General features: G+C 33.4%; 1 protein-coding gene and 2 pseudogenes across 1 annotated transcript; 2 read left to right on the top strand and 1 right to left on the bottom strand.

Moving 5' to 3' along the window:
* Positions 1-8,378: 8,378 nt before the first annotated feature.
* On the top strand, positions 8,379-9,973 carry LOC125838213 (3-ketoacyl-CoA synthase 20-like; annotated as a pseudogene).
* A 2,567-nt stretch (positions 9,974-12,540) lies between these two features.
* On the top strand, positions 12,541-14,139 carry LOC125838231 (3-ketoacyl-CoA synthase 20-like). Its single transcript, XM_049517307.1, has 2 exons — positions 12,541-13,257; positions 13,375-14,139. The coding sequence occupies exons 1-2, from the start codon at positions 12,559-12,561 to the stop codon at positions 14,137-14,139; spliced, it is 1,464 nt and encodes a 487-aa protein (XP_049373264.1). The 5' UTR covers positions 12,541-12,558.
* An 846-nt stretch (positions 14,140-14,985) lies between these two features.
* LOC125838022 (3-ketoacyl-CoA synthase 11-like) lies at positions 14,986-18,673 on the bottom strand (annotated as a pseudogene).
* Between the last annotated feature and the right edge of the window lie 951 nt (positions 18,674-19,624).

Raw genomic sequence — 19,624 nt, 5'->3', positions numbered from 1 at the left:
AATTTCAACTTATGACGGAAAAACCCTCCCAAAAATAATTTAAGCAAATAACCGACGAGCTTTTCATGCATATATTATCCTCACACTTAAGGATGAAATAACAAGAATATTACCCACTTCTGAGTACCGAAATCAGCCGGTTCATGCTTCACACAAATATTCAAAATAAATAGTAAATTTAAGGCCAAAGTCATCCACGGCCACCTAAAGTTGTCCACATAATTCACTTGAACACCTCAACTAAGGTTTGTACCTATTGAACACTTTATCTGCTCAAAAGTGATGTCAATTAGACACAAACGCTGACATGGCAAAAAACGTGTACATCACTCTCCTAAAGCGAGTAAATCAATTAAAAATATATTTTCTTTTCTTTTCTTTCCAACCTATACACCTAACCAAATAAATAATAATAATAATTAATTAAAAAAACGAAGGAAGCTTTCTGCCATCTTCAACTATTCCATTTTCTGCCATCTTCAACTATTCCAATTTCCATAATCTCTTTACCTACACCCAACTCTCTCTCTCTCTCCCTCTCCAATTCTCCAATTCTTCTTCTTTTTCTTCTTCTTCTTCTTCCTTTTTTTTTTTTATATAGATTTAATTAAAGTCTCAAATATTTCCGGCGAAGGTCCATTATTTTCGATGAAAATAATTTTTCAGTGAAGTAATTGATTTTTTTTCGACAAAAGTTTTCTTATAATTGTGATAAATGATTAGTAGTGAAAAGAAAATGAAGACAATGAATGGAAGATGTAATGCTATAAAAATGAAAGGTGAATGAGGAGTAACTTAAATGGACATCAATGGTGTATTATCGATGTCGGTGAAAGGAATAAGATTCGATGAAGAAGAAAGGGGAGGCGATGGTATACTGACGATTGAGATACAACGGCCCAGTGCCAAGGAAAATTAGTTCTGATGAAGAAGATGAAGAAGATGAAGAAGAATGGTGGGGTGGGGTGGGGGTGGGGATGGGTTAATTCAAAAATAATTTTTGGTTTTTCTTTTTAAAATTCCTTTTGAATTATTTAAATAAAAATTTTAAAATAAGTTAATCCAATCGACACATGTCATTATTTCATTGGTCTATTTAGTATGTTTGTGTGCTTGAGATGCACGCATGTTTGTCTTTTTATTGATTATTATTTTGTGTTAAATATGTATAAATTTGTTAAGATTTAAGTGTTCAATAGGTAGTAGGTGTAGTTGAGGTGTCTAAATGAATAATGAAGACAACTTTGAGGGGCCGCAGATGACTTTGGCCTAAATTTAATATATTATAAGACTTGGGCTTACACACCCCAAAAGAACAAAACATATAGCCATACTTATATTACAACCCATGGTGACATGATCAAATTAACCCTCAAATTTTCATGTAAATATACAACACATAGATCATGTATAAGTCCCAAGGTTTATACAAAATATAGATGCCTATATGCAAATGTGATCTTCCTTAAGGCTCTCAAAATCTCCATCTCCAATGGCCAACTTCATGCATCCTCTCGAACATTCCCTACGATAGAAACAACTATCGCTAAACATATAACTTAGTGGTGCAAAAACTATAAGTTCGGAGCCCTCAGATTCACAAAGCTACCTTTCTCAAGTCATGGGCAGCACAATTGGACATAATAAAAAAATCAAGTAAACAATATATAAAGAGTGTCAAGTTTGATATTTAAAGATCCAGATGTCAAGGACGCTTATAACACTATTTTCCAAGAGATTCAATAACAAGGCTCGCCCAATAAATACATCATGTCGTCACACCAAGCACAAACAGGTATCAAGAAGGGCCGACGCCCTGTATCAAGAAGGGTCAAAGCCCAATAATCAAGAGAACCAAGAACCATATTAAAAATGGCTTTCTAGTCCGTACCTAAAATGGACAACTTCTATACTTAAGACGAACTAAAAATCCAGAGTCAAGATGGCAAATGATCCGAATCAAGAGGCATGCCAATAGTGACAAAGTCACAACCACAAGAAGGACAAGGTCCCAACAAGAGTACCAAGTGATCAAACAATTTGTACAAGTGGGCGAGTTAAACAAGCGTCTTTAATGTCTTAAAGGATACCAACACGACAATGCAAAGTAACAAGGGGTAACCAAGGTACCAAGATAAACTTTCAGATATACCAACAGGTAAAAAGAGTACAAATACAAGTTAATATACAAACCTCAGTGCTTAGCTTAGCAACATTCCAACACAACTTCAAGAGTTCAAACCGTAGACCAACCAACGTATCAAGGTCCTCAACTTGTTCACAAGTATATACAACCTTAAAATAAAATTAAATAACTTCTTTAATCCCTGGTAGCTCAATAATATTAATGTAAAACAGGATTATCATCACAAGTAAGCTTAGCCTGTACAAATACGACTATGCTCCCAAAACAATAATTCTGGCTAGCCTATTACCTCATGTCGCAACTTAGATTTGAAAAGGAAAACGGCAAACTGGACTGCATATTCTTCATGAAAGATGTAGGTACATCTCTTAAGGTTGCAAACAATCAAGAATCATTGCAAAATATATTTTGTACAAAAAGATATCATCGATACACTAACAGTTGTTTATACATGATTTCTAATTTCGAAATTTGGACAGAACTTGTCCTATGTTGCGTCCCATATTTCGAATCCATAACAACTAAATTAGAGTTTTACATAAACATAAGAGTTGTAGGTATACAAATTATCTTTCCAAATTATATTTATTCACTGTAAACGAAGTTTTAGAGACCGAGATATGCTGTAAATACCAAAAACTACCAAGCTCATGAACAAATTTCATCACTTACCAAAGAGAAGGGTGTGTCTCTAATTCCAACCAAAAGGACCAAGTTTTTCTCTTGTGATTTTGAGAGTAGTATGGTTAGAGAGAGTTCACCGGGTTTCTTAGAGCTAAGAAACACGAGTTTCACTATAGAGGAGGTGTAAACATATAGTCACCAAAAGTGATGTTTATCCCTTTTACAACTGTCAAGGTGCTGCCCAAATAATTGTGTGCTGCCCAAAATGCATACATATACACCTATATATATATATATATATATATATATATATATATATATATATATATCCCTCACCTCCTTTTAAAGTTATAAATAATTCTAATTAGAATATTACGAAAATACCCCAATACAGTCCCTTAAATTACGATCACAATTATGTTAAGCAAGTTTGCAAATATCACAACATTTCAAGTTCCCAAAATGAGAGTAAACATACTGTAGTAATTAAGCAATGGTGTATCGACAAGAGACTCTTGGTCAGTATTTAGGGGTGTTACATGAAGGATGATGAACAATTAGCAATTATAATGTTGGTTGAAGGTGGTATCGATAGATATTAGTGGACGTAATAATAGTTGGTGGTGATGATTACAAATGATGATTATATCAGTGATGACAATTGATTTTGGTGATTGGAGGTAATGGTAAATGTTGTTAGGCTGAGGATGGTGGTTGTGGGTGGTAGCTGGTGGTGCTAATTGACGGCGATGGTAGTTGTGATTGAAATGGTGTGTGTAATTGGTGGGTGAAAGAAGATGAAATAGTAGTGAACTATCATTTTTGTAGAATTTTTTTAAATAGACATCTTAATGATATTAAAATTTTGTTACAAATCTTAATAATTCAAAGGGCAAGTTTTAAATATATACAACAAATATAAACATATTTTTATTTACATAAAAAGATGGTCAAAAGTCACAAGAAATATACACTGAATATACAATATAGTCTGTCAAAAATCATAGAAAGTATACACCCACTATACAATACAACTTGCCTATACATGAGCTATACACCGACTATATATACAATATGATACACTCAAAAATTGAATATAACTTAACTATACATTAAGTATACAGTGACGAATGCAATCTCGATCAACTCAAAATAACTTTTAAATAGTCCCAAAATTTAGATATGACATCTTTTCGATATTTCGAGTCTTTCGATATATAATTTGCTCGAAAAGAAGAAGCAACAACAACCATTAGTGACGAAATTGAAAGGAAGAAGAATAGTATTTGACCGATTTTGGTAATTTTGGAAATTGGGCTAAATTTGTGTAAAGAAAACGACCGAGTGGCCCTTTTGCATAATTTTCCCTAATTCAAATCTATTTAGCCTCGTTAAGTGATCGTGAAATAAGAAAAAACAAACACATTTGATAATAAAAATTTAAATGATTAAGATTTAACTTTAAAAACAAACTGTCTAAGATTTGAATAATTAACATTAAGCTGTTCATTAAATACAAATAAATGAGTCCCGAGTAATGTCTACCGAAACAAGACCCTAGCATACCTTCCCAACACTTAAACTGCATGCAAGTTTTTCAAATATATACTTATATCTAATTAGGAGTTAATGATCATAATTAGATAATCATAATATACACATGTATCTAATTAAGAGTTTAAGATTCTGATAAAGTTTACAGATATTTGAATTAATACTATATTTATCGATGGGAAAAGATTTTTCATGCTTGCAAAAAATGTGAAGAAATATAAAAAAAAAATTGAGAAATTTAGAGAATAATGTGTGATTTGCTTCTAAATTGACGTGTTTCAGTTACAATCCATAATTATATACACATAATTAGATATATCCGCTTAGCATGTATCTGGGCACACCAAATACATATATCTAAGAATCAAAATATAATAAATGAGGAACTTACAAAAATGACTATAGTTTAAATATAGACATAACATGTCGCCTTTTTAAAAAAAAAAAAAAATCATACTTATAACTATTCCAATTTAATAACCCTAAAACTGTAGTCATTTTTGTAAATTCCTCTTTAATGACCTTTGGGGCCGAAAAGTCTTTTTGAATGTGACTTATGTTGGGCTATAATCATTGGGTCAAAAGCATTGAGAAGACCAGCCGAATGATCTTGTATTTTTTTCCACTACATATTTATATATATTTCACTACTATATATATTATTATTACCTATAATTTCAAAAAAAATTATCTTATCACTAAGTATATTGAGAAAAATACACTTAAATACATGTATTTTCGCTACCTGATACACAAAAATAGGGAAAGAGGTGAGCGAGATTCGCATGTATCCTAGATAATGCAAATCACACTAGATACATACATGTGTCTATACATATTTGGTGGGAGATTGGCGAGCTAGATGGGAGAGAGGAGATCGATATTTATTATGTCTCTCTGGTACATGCGAATTCACTTGGATACAATGTATCTAAAACAAATTATACCTAATTTTGATCCCATGTATCTCTGATCTAGATACATGTATCTGAACGTATTTAGACAGGCTAAAATCCGATAACATACGTAACATTACAAACTAAAGTATATCTAAATAATTAATTCCTAAACTAGTGGGATTTAGGTAAGTTCCCTTTTTCCAGTGAGTATTAAACTCAACCCTTTTGGTAATCATTTCTTAACTTTCTTGAGAAAAAGAAACAAATTTTAGCTTCATTTGGTGTTTGATTTTGTATTGGAGTACGATTATTCTAGACTTGTGTTGCGTAGGGTTCCATTTGAGGGCAACCTGGCAAGCGGTTCCTATCAAAGATTTTTCCATATCCAAGACTCGAACCTAAAATTTCTAATTAAGAAAGGAGCACTTGCATCCATGGTATCATATTTTTTGGTGGTAAGAGGCTAGCTAGTTAAAGAGTTAATTTTTTTTTAATTTTTTTTTTTGCAGAAGGAAATTTTAGCAACTAGCCCCTTGCTATTCCCCTATGAACTTTGGCCTCTCTATTTTGAACAATTAAAGTTTTCATTAAACTCGCGCCGATACAAAAGTTGACAATTCTATTTACGTACTTATGAATTAAGGACCATATATAGTTTTCTCAAATGCCTTTTAAGAATTAATGAAAAGCTATCAAGTAGTTAATACGGGAGTAATCCCACCACTATTTAGGGTTTGTTGGGTAGGACAAATATATTTTTACATCATATTGATATGAGAAAAAAATAATATACTTTTTAGTATTTTTTATACATTTTTTAAATATCTAAATTTAATTTTTAAAATATCGAATCAATCTAACCTAATATAGCTCTAAATTTAATTTTTAAAATATCGAATCAATCTAACCTAATATAGCTTTTAAAATAAATTAAATTAATTGTTGAAATCTAAAATGTGTCAATTATTTTGGAATGAAAGGAGTACTACCAATCTTGCGTACTAAAACTTTCAATATAACGCAATCCGATTTGATGATAGTACTATCCCTCTTTTATAAACTTTCATTTATCAATCAAACTCTGAAAAATAAGTGAAAATCATTTGCTGGTGAAGAGTGAATTTAAATCACCAAAAATCGAATAAACAAATCAAATTGAGATTTATTGTATCAAACTTTGAAAGTTTGGTATTTGATATTTACTTTTAATTATCAAACTATTAAAATTGAACTTGGAAAATATTAAATTGAATATCGAACGTCCACCCTAAAATCATGTATCTGCTATTTATGGCAACAATTGTCATGTTAGATATTTACTTACTAGGTGTGAATAGTAATAGTAAATTCTATGATTATACTTAAGTATCTAAGTATATCATAGCTAATTAATCTAACAAATTCCCCAAAAACCTAAATTTAAAAACTTTGACTATTTATTTACTTTTAAGCATGTTCGGCTAAGAATTATTTATCATACATAAAAACATTAACGAGTAATATGAATGTCTTAATTGACTTGTGACATCAAATTTATAATATTAAAGACTTGAGATCAGTAGATCTATTTATCATTTATATGTATTTTTTCTAAAAGCTAACATATTAAATGCTAGATAAATTATGAACATATCGTGTCAAGTTATTGTTTTTTTATACTTAATTACCGTATCAAAATTTATTGATGAAATATGAATGGTAATTTCATTTTAAATATTATCTCAGCTTTGCCATTTTTTCATCTCAAATAATAATTATAATTTTGAAAAAAATATTATTAGTGATAAAATCTAGCTCCATATAATGGTGATTTTATTATTAGTGATAAATTTTACTTTGCTTATTTTCTTAATAATAAAATTATAAAATTGAACACATATAAAATATACGTCTCATAAATCTGTCATCTATAAAACGTATGCCTAGTATTTTGAAGATTAAATTTAGCTCCATGTATCATAAAACTTGTTGTCTCACACCCCCACTTTTTAAAACACGGATACACATACTAGTGACTTGTGGACTTTGCACTCTAAAGTTTCTGTTTTTAATTATTACAATGTCTTAATTTTAATTATCTTCTAACTTTTTATATATTTTTATTCGTGGAAGAGAATGAATTTAAAATTACACATATTAAATAAGTGCACTTTGCCGATATAGACGTGTTGTTTCAATTGAAGTTACAATGGTGAAAAATTATTCAAATTTTAATAAATATTTTTGAACTCAAAATTTCAAAATTATAATATTTAATACTAAAAATCTTAAAGGCTAAATCTATAATTTAAATACAGATTCATCTCTAATTGCAATACTTATACAAAAACCTAAAACTCTGCAATTTTTTTTTATTTGGTCCTGAATCAAGAAGCATATGGTGGGTGGACGTTCGGTACTATTCAATTTGATACTTTTAAGAGTTTGATTTCATTAATTGACAATTAAAAGTAGATATTAAATATAAAAAAAGTTCAGTTCAATATGTTAAAACAATTAAGCCTAATTTTGTGTGATCACATTATGTTATTTTTCACTTTCGCATTATTTTCTACTTAATTAACTCCATTAGACATCTACACCTTAGATATCTAGTTCGTTTACAACAACCTTTTTTCTATTATTCTCCATCTACATTTGCTCTTTTTTATGGTAAGAAATGGAAACTCAATACTTAAAAGTTAATATAGATATAACGGACTTTAGCATTGCATTTATAATTATAGTATCAATTAATGCATGACAAACTATAATGTAATAGGAGGGCGGTTGAGTGGAACTAAACAAAGTTTTTCCCGTGGTGAATTGCCGGAAATTTGTGTTATACAACATGATTTTTTCACTTACTGAACTAGCTCACTGGAAAAATGCATGGCGAAAAACATATTTTCACCGAAATAGTGGAGAACTTTCAAATTTTTTATATGGAAAAATTTCTATTTTTTCTTTTTTCTCACTGAGTCGATCAAAATATCTGTGAAAATAGCCGCCAACATTTTTCAGGCGGGAAATTAATGATTTTTTAGTAGTGTGCGCAAGTCTATTTAATTTTTCACATTTTAAATCTACAATCTTGATCTACTTGGGAAACTCATCATACTCAATTCTTTCTTGTTTTACCAATTAATCCTCATCTCATCTATTCTCCAAAAGCAATGGCAGAAAATTCTCCTAATTTACCTAATTTTCTTCTCTCAGTTAGACTCAAATACGTAAAACTTGGATACCATTACTTAATTTCAAATGCAATTTATCTCCTCATTATGCCAATTCTTGTTGCCATGCTACTTCATCTTTCAACTCTTTCTATTGAAGACCTTATGAACCATTTTGCCAAGTTGAAATCTTGCTCAACTCTTGTTGTTTTCTTAGCCACGGTATACTTCATGAGTCGTCCAAGAAACGTTTACTTAGTCGATTTTTCGTGTTACAAGCCACATGAACGTTTTATGATGTCTAAACAACTTATGATAGAAAATATGTCAAAAATATTTGATGAAGAGAGTTTAATGTTTCAAAAGAAAATTTTGGAGAGGTCAGGTTTAGGTGATAAGACGTACATTCCAATAGATACAATCCCGTTTAAATATACGTTTAGTAGTTACCTAAATGAAGCAGAGGAGGAAATATTTGGTGCCATAGATGATCTGTTGGCGAAAACGAGAGTGAAAATTGGAGATATTGGGATTATTATTGTGAATTCTAGTTTGTTTAATCCATCGCCTTCTCTTTCTTCCATGATTGTGAACCATTATAAGCTTGGTGTCAATGTGATAACTTATAACCTTGGTGGCATGGGCTGCAGTGCTGGACTCATTTCTGTCGACCTGGCTAACCGGCTTTTACAGGTTCGTAATTCTTCATACAGGGACAGGGTGTGTTTGGTGCAAATTAACAGAAACAAGTCGTATATAATTCTCAATTACTGATATATAAAATGATATAATTACAGGGGAAAGCTAATGCGTATGCACTTGTAGTAAGCGCAGAAATAGTCTCAAGTGCCTTCTATATAGGGAAGCAGAGATCAAGGCTTTTACCAAATTGTCTTTTCCGGATGGGTTCATCTGCTATTCTTCTTTCAAACCGTTCCTCTGATCGTCCACGCTCCAAATATCAGCTGATGCACGTTGTCCGCACCCATAAGGGTGCGGATGACAGAGCTTATAGATGTGCCTATATAGATGAGGATGAAAATGGTAAGAGAAGCGCGTCGTTGTCAAAAGACTTGATGGCAGTTGCTGGTGAGGCTTTAAAAACTAATATCACAACTCTTGGCCCTTTAGTCCTCCCAATGTCCGAGCAGCTACTCTTTTTCACCTCATTAATCGCGAGAAAGGTCTTTAAGAGGAAAATGAAACCATATATCCCTGATTTCAAGATGGCGTTTGAGCATTTCTGTATACATGCAGGGGGAGAGCTGTGCTGGATGAGCTTCAGAAGAATCTTGACCTCCCGGAATTTCTTATGGAGCCTTCAAGAATGACTCTTTATAGATTTGGAAACACTTCAAGTAGCTCAATTTGGTACAATTTGGCCTATTCGGAGGCAAAAGGTAGGATAAAGAAGGGTGACAGAGTATGGCAAATTGGTTTTGGATCAGGCTTCAAATGTAACAGTGTTGTGTGGTGTGCGCTGAGGGCTGTCGATGCAGCCAAAGAAAAGAACCCTTGGACAGATGAGATTCAGGATTTCCCTGTTCATCGATCCCTTCTTGATGCTTAAACAGTATATGATGGTCAATAACTGAAACTACTCTAGTACTTACTATATGTATTTTGCACCTAAAATTTTGTAATTTTAGTCATGTGGAGCACCAATAAGTTTTTCGAATTTGGATATCCCCAAGACAATAATGATGATGATGAAGTGGAGGCTTGCATCTAGAGTAGTAGACAGTGGAGAGTTAAACTTGCTTTATGAGGGTTTAGGCATGCTAGCTGGTGTGTTTGCCTGTTGTTTATTGTGTTTCGATTTAGACTATTTGCTAATCTTGTTCTTTTCTTGTAGGATTTGTACTGCTTCCCTTGTTAGTTGCTATGTTTTTTTCACACTGTTTTGTTGTTAAATTTCATAACAATGTAGAAAAGACGTTATATTCTCTCCAATTGATGGCATCGTTGTTACCATTTATGTGGAAATGATTCATCAGATGTTGCCTAGCAATCTTTAGTCTGTTGTGGCAACACAGATGAATTCCTATCTTGTTACCATTGCGACCCTGAGAATTGTTCCCCTTCTTGTCTATTGTCTCTATTGCCTTTAGCGACATTTATTTATTTTATTTTATTTTTCCTTTTAGCGACATTTACCGTGGGGCGTGGAATATAATATTGTTGTCACTTAATAATTGACACTAAATCCTTTACTTGTTATAGTGTTAGTTAGTGATCATAGGGAGCTAACTCCTTGACTAAGCAAAAGTGTTTCCCATTTGGAACAACTAATAAGTAAAAATTCATCAAGTAGAAAGAGGCATGACTGCGGGGATATGAACTGGAAAGTCCTGAATCTCATCAGTCCACGAATATTAAAAAATGAAAATTTTAGTTTAGATTCACTTACATTATATATTACAAGTTAAAAATTGGCCTGAATAATCGATTTTTAAGGTCTCTCTGTTCATAAGAAGAGTTTTATTTCTAGTCATTTATTTTGATTTATACTAATTCATTACTAACACTTTTACTAAGTGTTTTTATAGGTATACAAAATTGCTTCCCAAAGAAGACATTCGAATAATGCTCTTTGATTTATTATTATATATATTATTATTGATGTTAGGCAAATATTATGTCGTTTCTCATATTATTGCTTTACTTTTTTTCTTTTTTTTTGTATATTCATGTTTATCATACTTGTGCTATTGTGCAATTATTTTTATATCCTACTCAAATTGAAAAAATGAGTTAAGTGAAGGCCACAATTATAGATTCTGAAGAGTGCTAATACCTTTCTTTTGGGATCATTTGAATCTTTATCTAGAATCTATTGATTTCGTAGATTAATTAATTAATTTTCTAACTATCCTAAAACTAGGTGGCCACTCTACATTTTTCTAAAATTCTATTTAATTTAATTTAATTTAATTGAATTATTTTTTAAATGAGTCCCATGATGTTGCACCTTATTTATAAAAATAGGGATGTCAACATATACGAGATCATAGTAACCCTTCATTAATTTTCATTTAGATAACAATAAAAAAAAATCTAATAAAATAGAAAGTATATTTATTTCTTAGTCTTGTCGAATTGAAGTAGGATAAATATATTCTAATTAAAAAAATCATCATTAGTAAAAGAATGTGTTTAAAAAGAAAATAAATAATATATTTATTTGAAAAGGAGTATTTTTGACCCATTAAATAACAATAAGGATATTTTTGGACCAAATTATCAACTAAGGACATTTTTATTCATTTTACATAGTTTAAAGATATTTTTGACTTTTTTTTATCAGAACAAAATAGTCTATTTCTAAGATTTTAATTATTTGATTAAATATGCAATTGCAAAATATTAATAATCATTATAGACAATTAAATCTATCTATATATTTGTAAATTAGTGTGGTTCTGATCATATAAATGTTATTATTTATGATTTTATTCAATTAAAATTATATATGCTTTTAGCATTTTTATATATAATTTTTTTATAATGTTTGGGCTTGAGAGTGATAATCTAACACATATATATGTGTGCGAATTCTCTAAAAGCTAACATGTCAAATGTTGGATAAATTATAAACATATTTTGTCAAAATATATTTTCCTTCAATATGTAATTACCAATTTTCATATCGAACTTGAGGATGGTTTCATTTTAAAAATTATTTCGACTACTATAATTTTTTTGTCTCAAATAATATGTATAATTTTTTTGATATTATTAATGATTTATTTGAATTTATTTGCATAATTATTACAAATTTTACTTTTACTTATCCACTTAATAATAAAATCATAAATTAAAAATCCATGACATATACGCTTTATAGATTCATGAATTTACTCCTTATATTTCACCTTATTTTATCTCACCTCACGCCCCACGTTCTAAAACACGAATGGGCATACTAGTGAAGCGTTTAGGCTTTATAATTGTGGGCAGCCTGTGGCTTGTGGACCTTGCTCTTTAAAGTTTCTGTTTTAATTACTTCAATTTCTTAATTTTAACCATTAAATATTTTCTGGAAAAATAGTGATTTTTTTTTAGTAGTGTGGACAAGTCTATTTTAATTTCCACTCTTTAAATCTATTAATGTTGATCTACTTGGGAACTCAATTATTTCTTGTTTTACCCATTAATCCTCATCTATTCTCCAAAAGCAATGGCAGAAAATTCTCCTAATTATGCACAAGTCCATCAAATCAAATATGTAAAACTTGGATACCATTACTTAATTTCAAATGCAATTTATCTCCTCATTGTTCCAATTCTTGTTGCCATGCTACTTCATCTTTCAACTCTTACTATTGAAGATCTCATGAACCATCTTGCCATGTTGAAATCTTGTTCAATTATTGTTTTTTTCTTAACCATGGTATACTTGATGAGTCGTCCAAGAAATGTTTACTTGGTCGATTTTGCGTGTTACAAGTCACATGAACGTTTTATGATGTCTAAACAATATCTGATAGAAAAATTGTCCGATATGTTTGATGAAGAGAGTTTAATGTTTCAAAAGAAAATTTTGGAGAGGTCAGGTTTAGGTGATAAGACGTACATTCACAACGATGACAATGGCTCAAGTATGCCATTTAAATTTTCCCTTAGTAGTAACCAATATGAAGCAAAAAATGTTATAATTGGTGCTATAGATGATCTGTTGACGAAAACAACGGGAGTGAAGATTGGAGATATTGGGATTATTATTGTGAATTCTAGTGCGTTTAATCCATCGCCTTCTCTTTGTTCCATGATTGTTAACCATTATAAGCTTGGAGTCAATGTGATTACTTATAATCTTACTGGCATGGGCTGCAGTGCTGGACTCATTTCTGTCCACCTTGCTAACCAGCTTTTACAGGTTGGTAAATTTAAAGTTGATATAAATGTTGGTTGACGAAAATATATTTTTTCATTTCAATCAAAATTACTCGAACAACATTGTTGGTACAAAATGTAAATAGCCTTTACATAACAGGGGAAACGCAACACGTATGCACTTGTAGTAAGCACAGAAATAATCTCAACGGCCTTCTACTTAGGGAAGCAGAGATCAAAGCTTTTACCAAATTGTCTTTTCCGGATGGGTTCATCTGCTATTCTTCTTTCAAACCGTTCCTCAGATCGTAGATGCTCCAAATATCGACTGATGCACATTGTCCGTACCCATAAAGGTGCGGATGACAGAGCATATAGATGTGCCTACCAAGAAGAGGATGAGGATGGAAAGATAGGCGTAACATTGTCAAAAGACTTGATGACAGTTGCTGGTGAGGCGTTAAAAACTAATATCACAACTCTTGGCCCTTTAGTCCTCCCAATGTCCGAGCAGCTACTCTTTTTCGCCTCATTAATTGTGAGAAATGTCTTGAAGAAGAAAATGAAACCATACATCCCTGATTTCAAGATGGCGTTCGAGCATTTCTGTATACATGCAGGAGGGAGAGCTGTGCTGGATGAGCTTCAGAAGAATCTTGACCTCCCGGAATTTCTTATGGAGCCTTCAAGAATGACTCTTTATAGATTCGGAAACACTTCAAGTAGCTCAATTTGGTACAATTTGGCCTATTCCGAGGCCAAAGGGAGGATAAAGAAGGGTGACAGAGTATGGCAAATTGGTTTTGGATCAGGCTTCAAATGTAACAGTGTTGTATGGGGTGCGCTGAGGACTGTCGATGCAGCCAAACAAAAGAACCCTTGGACAGATGAGATTCAGGATTTCCCTGTTCATCTCCCATGTTGATGCTTAAATAGTATATAATTCAAGGAAGTGGAGACATCGAGGATGATGAAGTGGTGGCTTCCATCCAGAGTACGTAGTAGACAATGGAGTGTTAACTTGCTTTTCAAGGGTTTAGGCCTACTGGTGTTTGTCTGTTGTTTGTTGTGTTTTGATAATCGTACTATTTACTATTCTTGTTCCTTTCTTGTAGGATTAGTATTGCTTCCCTGGTTAGTTGCTATGTTTTTTTTTTTCCCAGCACAATGATCTCTCAGATTTAGTCGTTGATTGTTGAAAAGAAGAAGATGAATCCTCACACTTTATTACCAACTTCCGATTATAATCTGACAATGAAACATATGGTGGTGTCGATTTCTCTGCCTTTAGATATAGGTCGTCTATCATCAGGTCATGAATTAATATTGTGTATGTTCATGAGGGACAGAGACTGATATAAAGAAATTCCTGTTTGATGAAAAGAGTATATGTGACCCATTTTTGTAACGGTAGGAATATATGCGAGTCACTTTTGTAACGGTAGAGGTGTGTGAGTCACTTTTGTAACAAGGGGTATATCAACTTTAAATAGCAAAATTGAGGGGTATATAATACCCTTTTCCCTTTTATCATTAACATACTCTATCATAACTGGTAATGAACCTATCCACTATGATGAAAGACACAATTAGTAGTGGCAGTAGATTTTTCTAGTTAACGGCAATTGAGTTAATACCATTGTATTCATAATACTAAAAGCCTTTAGCAACATTTACATTAGAGTGTTGGTTATAAATGTCCATATTTATTATTACCGGTAAACAATACAATTATATTATGTCCCATTTGGAACAACTAACAAGTAAATATTCAAACAGAAAGATCCATGACTAGAGGGACATTAACCGGAAAGTCATGAATCTCATCAGTCCAGGGATTTTTCTCCATAGTAGGATTAATAGTCTTCAGGGCATGCCAAACAACACTGTTGCACTTGAATCCTGACCCGAAACCTATTTGCCATGCTCGATCGCCCTTCTTTATCCTCCCTTTCGCCTCAGAGTAGGCCAATTCATACCACACCAAGCTACTCGATGTGTTTCCAAACCTGTAAAGCGCCATTCTTGATGGCTCCATATGCCATTCCGTGAGGTCAAGATTCTTCTCCATCTCATCCAACACTGCTCTTCCTCCAGCATGAATGAAGAAATGCTCAAACGCCAACTTGAAGTCCAGGATATAAGGGTTAATATTCTTCAATTTAAAGACTTTTCTAGCAATTAAATACCCAAAATATAGAAGTTGCTCGGACATAGGAAGGACTAATGGCCCGAGAGTCGTTATATTTGATTTGAGAGTCTCTCCAGCTACGACCATTAGGCGTTTTGAGAGCGATATGCCAATATTTCCATCTTCATCTTGTTCTTGATATATACTTTTGAAAGCTCTGTCATCAGCTCCTTTATGTGTACGCACAACGTGCATAAGTTTATATTTGGAACGACGAGAGTCTGAGAAGCAGTTAGAGAGGAATGGCAGCAGCACCCATACGAAAAAGACAGTTTGATACAAGCTTTGATTTATCCTTTCCAAGATAGTAACCAGAGTCAGTGCTTTCTGTGCTAACTACCATCGCATAGGCACTCACTTGTGTCTGTTTTACAATTTTCGATAGAACAAACAAGTTATACAAATAACACACGAAAAATCTTTACAGAGTCATGTTCTTCTATTCAAATTGCAAAAAGCTATATATGTTGAACCAGTTCCTCCTGAAACATAAAATTCCGATAAGTACTTTTTTGAGAGAGTTTTTCTAGAGCATTTTTGAAGAAAACAAAATTCATTTACTTGATATACAAATATTTGAAAAAAATCACAACTACTCAACATGTTTGAATTTTTTGCAAAAACTGTTTTCCAAGAAAAAGAAAGCGTTAGACGAACCTGCAAAAGTCGATTTGCAAGGTCTATAGAAATGAGTCCAGCACTGCAACCCATGCCACTGATATTATAAGTGAGCACATCCACTCCAAGCTTGTAATGATTAACTATCATGGAGGATAGAGAGGGTGTTGGGTTATAGAGGCCAATGTTCACTATAACTATCCCAATTTCACGAGCCTTCACTTTTGTTTTCGCCAATAAATCGTCTATGGCTCCAAATATGACTTTTTCTGTTCCCTTTCTTTGTTCTTCAAACGTCATTATCTTTTCAGGGAGCCTTCTAATGCTCTCTGGAAGATACGTCTTGTCACTATAACCACTTCTCTCCAATACTTTCTTCTGTAAATGTACAGCCTCGTCTACAAAAGTTGATGACATTATGTCTAAAAGTTGTTGTTTGCTCATCATATCCGCCTCGTCTGGCTTGTAACATGCAAAATCGACCAAGTAAACGTTTCTTTGGACTGCCCCTGATCAAGTATAGCGCGGCGAAGAAAATAATAATAATTGGCCAAGATTTCAGCATAAGAATAACATGGTTGTTTAAGTCTTCCAAGGTTGTAAGGGTTAAAAGGTAAAATTTCAGAGTAGAAATGACTGGAATAATAAAGAGGTAAAGTGCCATTGCTATTGAAAGGATGTGGAGGAAAAGAAAGTTTGATGTCTCTAATTATAATAAAGTTCTCAAAGGAACTGTTTTAGCCACAATTTTCATGACCAAGTTTTCACAAGTACCAAGTCACGCCAACTCAGATTGGTTATCCCGAAATTAATTATATGAAATAAATAAGTTATATCAATATTAGCATATATCAATAACCAAAGGTGGGAAAAAATGCCCCAAATTTAATTAACTTAATTGCTATACTTTGGGATTGTCTTATATTTTGAAAGTAATTATACAAAATATATCTTAATCATGGTTAAAACATATTTTTAATTTATTAGATTTCAATCATTGATTTAAATTTATGACAGATGTCTCTCGTCCAAATAAGAACTTGGGGAAAAAGATGAGAGAAAGGAAATGAAGAGGAGCCAAATCTCCTAATCTTGGTAACCAAACAACATCAAAGAGTTCTAACTTAAATTCATTCATAAAAACCTCCTTAAAAAGTTGAAAGAGACATTTGCTCATAGAGAAAAAAAAAAGGGTTGGAAAAGATTATTATCAATAATTGTACATGACTTATTAGTGTCCTTTTGTGGGCTAAAAAAGGCAACAAAATTTGGTACGTAAAAGCAGTTACATTGTAACCCAATTTCTTTTCATCTGAGATTATATAGGTTGATAGCTTAACAGGTACTTTGGACAACTGCAATAGGTTGGTTACTTATCTCTTTGTACAAGTCGCAAATGCACCCTTACCGTAAATGGGGACATTCCCAATTTGGTTAAAAATCAATTCAAATCGAAATTCGAACCAAACAAATTAACAAAATTGATTTTTATTTGGTTTTGGTTTGAATTTAAACTATGAGATAAAAGAGGAAAATGAAACCATATTTCAAAATGGCGTTCGAGCATATCTGCAGGGGGGAGAGGTGTGGTAGATGAGCCTTCAAGAATGACTCTTTATAGGTTCGGAAACTGTAATGACCCTCGTGGTCATTTCTGTGTCTTGCCTTCTGTGTGTCGTTTAGAGCGTTCCTATAGCGACCCCAAGTCATTTATGACTTGCTGGGACTGATAGTTCGGTCACCTGGTCGTTCGTTTGGTCTTGGTGCGAGTTTTTGTGTTTTGGAGCTTATGAACCTTGAACGATCATTTTCGATCAAAAGTTCAAGAAGATGACATCGGAATCCAATTCCGACGATTCCATCAGCTCCAGAAGGGTCATTTTAGGCTAGTAGCATGGTCGACATGACTCCCGAGGTTTTCAGTGTGAGTCGGTGCGATTAGGCGTTTTAACTTTAAGTTTAAGCCTAAGTTTGACTTTGGTCAACATTCTGAGTAAACGCGCTCGGATGAGAATTCTGTCAGCGTGGTTAGTTTCGGAATGTCGAGTTTGGTCTAGATTGACCCTTCTTTTGTGTCTGGAGGTTTTCGATATCTTTCCGAGCCCTTTTGTGGGTTTTGACTTAAAATGGCTTTTGGAAGTGGGACCCACTTTTTATCGAAATGACCTCTGATGGAAATTTCGACTGCGCCGTTGAGTCTGGAATATCAAATTTGGTATGGTTGCATATCTCGTTTGCGTGCACGGGGTTCCGAACGAGTTCGGAGCACCCCGTCGGAGTTTTAAGTTTTGGGAAATTGCAGAAAATCAGCCAACTTTTCCAAATTTCAAACCCTCATCTCTCTCTCATCTCTCAATTGATTTGGGTGATCCAAAAGGCAAAGTTGTGAGATTTTTCGAGGACAACGCGTTGGTGATCTCGGATAGTGATTTGGAGTCCCCGTTTGAGGTAATTTTCGAAAAATACCTGCTGCCAGACCCCTTTTGTGAGCTTGATTTTGGAAATTTTTGAGACTTGTTTTCTTAGCCATTTTAGATCCGATTTTGGTGATTTTTGAGGCTATCTTGAGTGGTTTTTCGAGGAGAACATTGTCGTGTTGTTAGATTTTACTGTAGACCGCTCATTTTTGGTAAATACATTGCTGTCCCATTTCTAATTTTTGAGAAAATTTGGGTTTTAGTTGCATGTTGATATTGTGTTGTTCCCGAGCCCCGAATTGTGTTCCATTTTGGGACATGAGCTGGGGGAACTGGTTAGGACCCACTTTTGGGGTTAATTTCAGAATTTCCTGCGCGGGTCCCACGATTCCCGTTTTGACTCCAAAATTGACCCGTCTCCGTTTGTTGTGATTTTGGTGTCTAAACGACCGTATTAACGTTGTGATACTATTTTTTATAGCGGGGCAGCGTTTCGAGGACGTTCAGAAAGGGAAAGCTCCGGAGAAGTGATTTTGGAGCGCGTGTGATTGGCCTACAGGTAGGCTACGGTTTTCCTCTCTTAGATTGAGCTCGAGAATGTGAATGCATGTTGATTAGTTGGGATTTGGGTTGGGTAGTTATTGAATCTTGCATAGGTATTAAGAAATCATGTTTTCGGCCTATTTCCGAAATTATCGGGTAACTGTGAGCATGCTTTGTGTTATTAACGGACCCTCCTCGCTGTGTGGAGTGTTTGCATGCTTATTTATTGTTTATTTGAAGCATTTGGGCCTTAGTTTAGGTTTGACTAGGGTTTGCCTTAGAAATACATGATTCGGATCTGATAGGCCTTAGTTTTGCCCCGACGTCGCTCGGCCGACTTAGATCCCTGTAGACTGGTGTAGCAGACTTGAGTCTGATAGATTGGGCCTTAGCTAGGCGATACACTTGCTCCAACTTTACTTATCCTTATTTTTCCCCGATGTTACAGCTTCACGAGTTACGTCGGCGACACTAGTTCTACTTCGCGATTTGAATTTGATTTTCGATTTGGTTCCAAGGACTTACATTGATTGGCTAAGTATGGACGGCGTTCCACGGACATTTATGAGTGTGGATCGATTAGGACTCTTTCAGCAGCTACATTGGCACCTTTATAGAGCATCCGGTTTAAGGTCCGGCCT

The sequence above is a fragment of the Solanum verrucosum genome, unplaced genomic scaffold (genome assembly GCF_900185275.1).
Source record: "Solanum verrucosum unplaced genomic scaffold, falcon-dt-bn FXZP01000079.1, whole genome shotgun sequence".
NCBI lineage: Eukaryota > Viridiplantae > Streptophyta > Magnoliopsida > Solanales > Solanaceae > Solanum > Solanum verrucosum.
The sequence above is the reverse complement of the archived record's forward strand: the minus strand, read 5'-3'. Positions and strand labels throughout refer to the sequence as shown.

Excerpts from the sequence above, each read along its gene's own strand:
- LOC125838231 (XM_049517307.1), top strand. The coding sequence starts at position 12,559 with ATGGCAGAAAATTCTCCTAATTATGCACAAGTCCATCAAATCAAATAT. Across the intron at positions 13,258-13,374 it reads TTGCTAACCAGCTTTTACAG|GGGAAACGCAACACGTATGC; the intron begins GTTGGTAAATTT and ends TTTACATAACAG.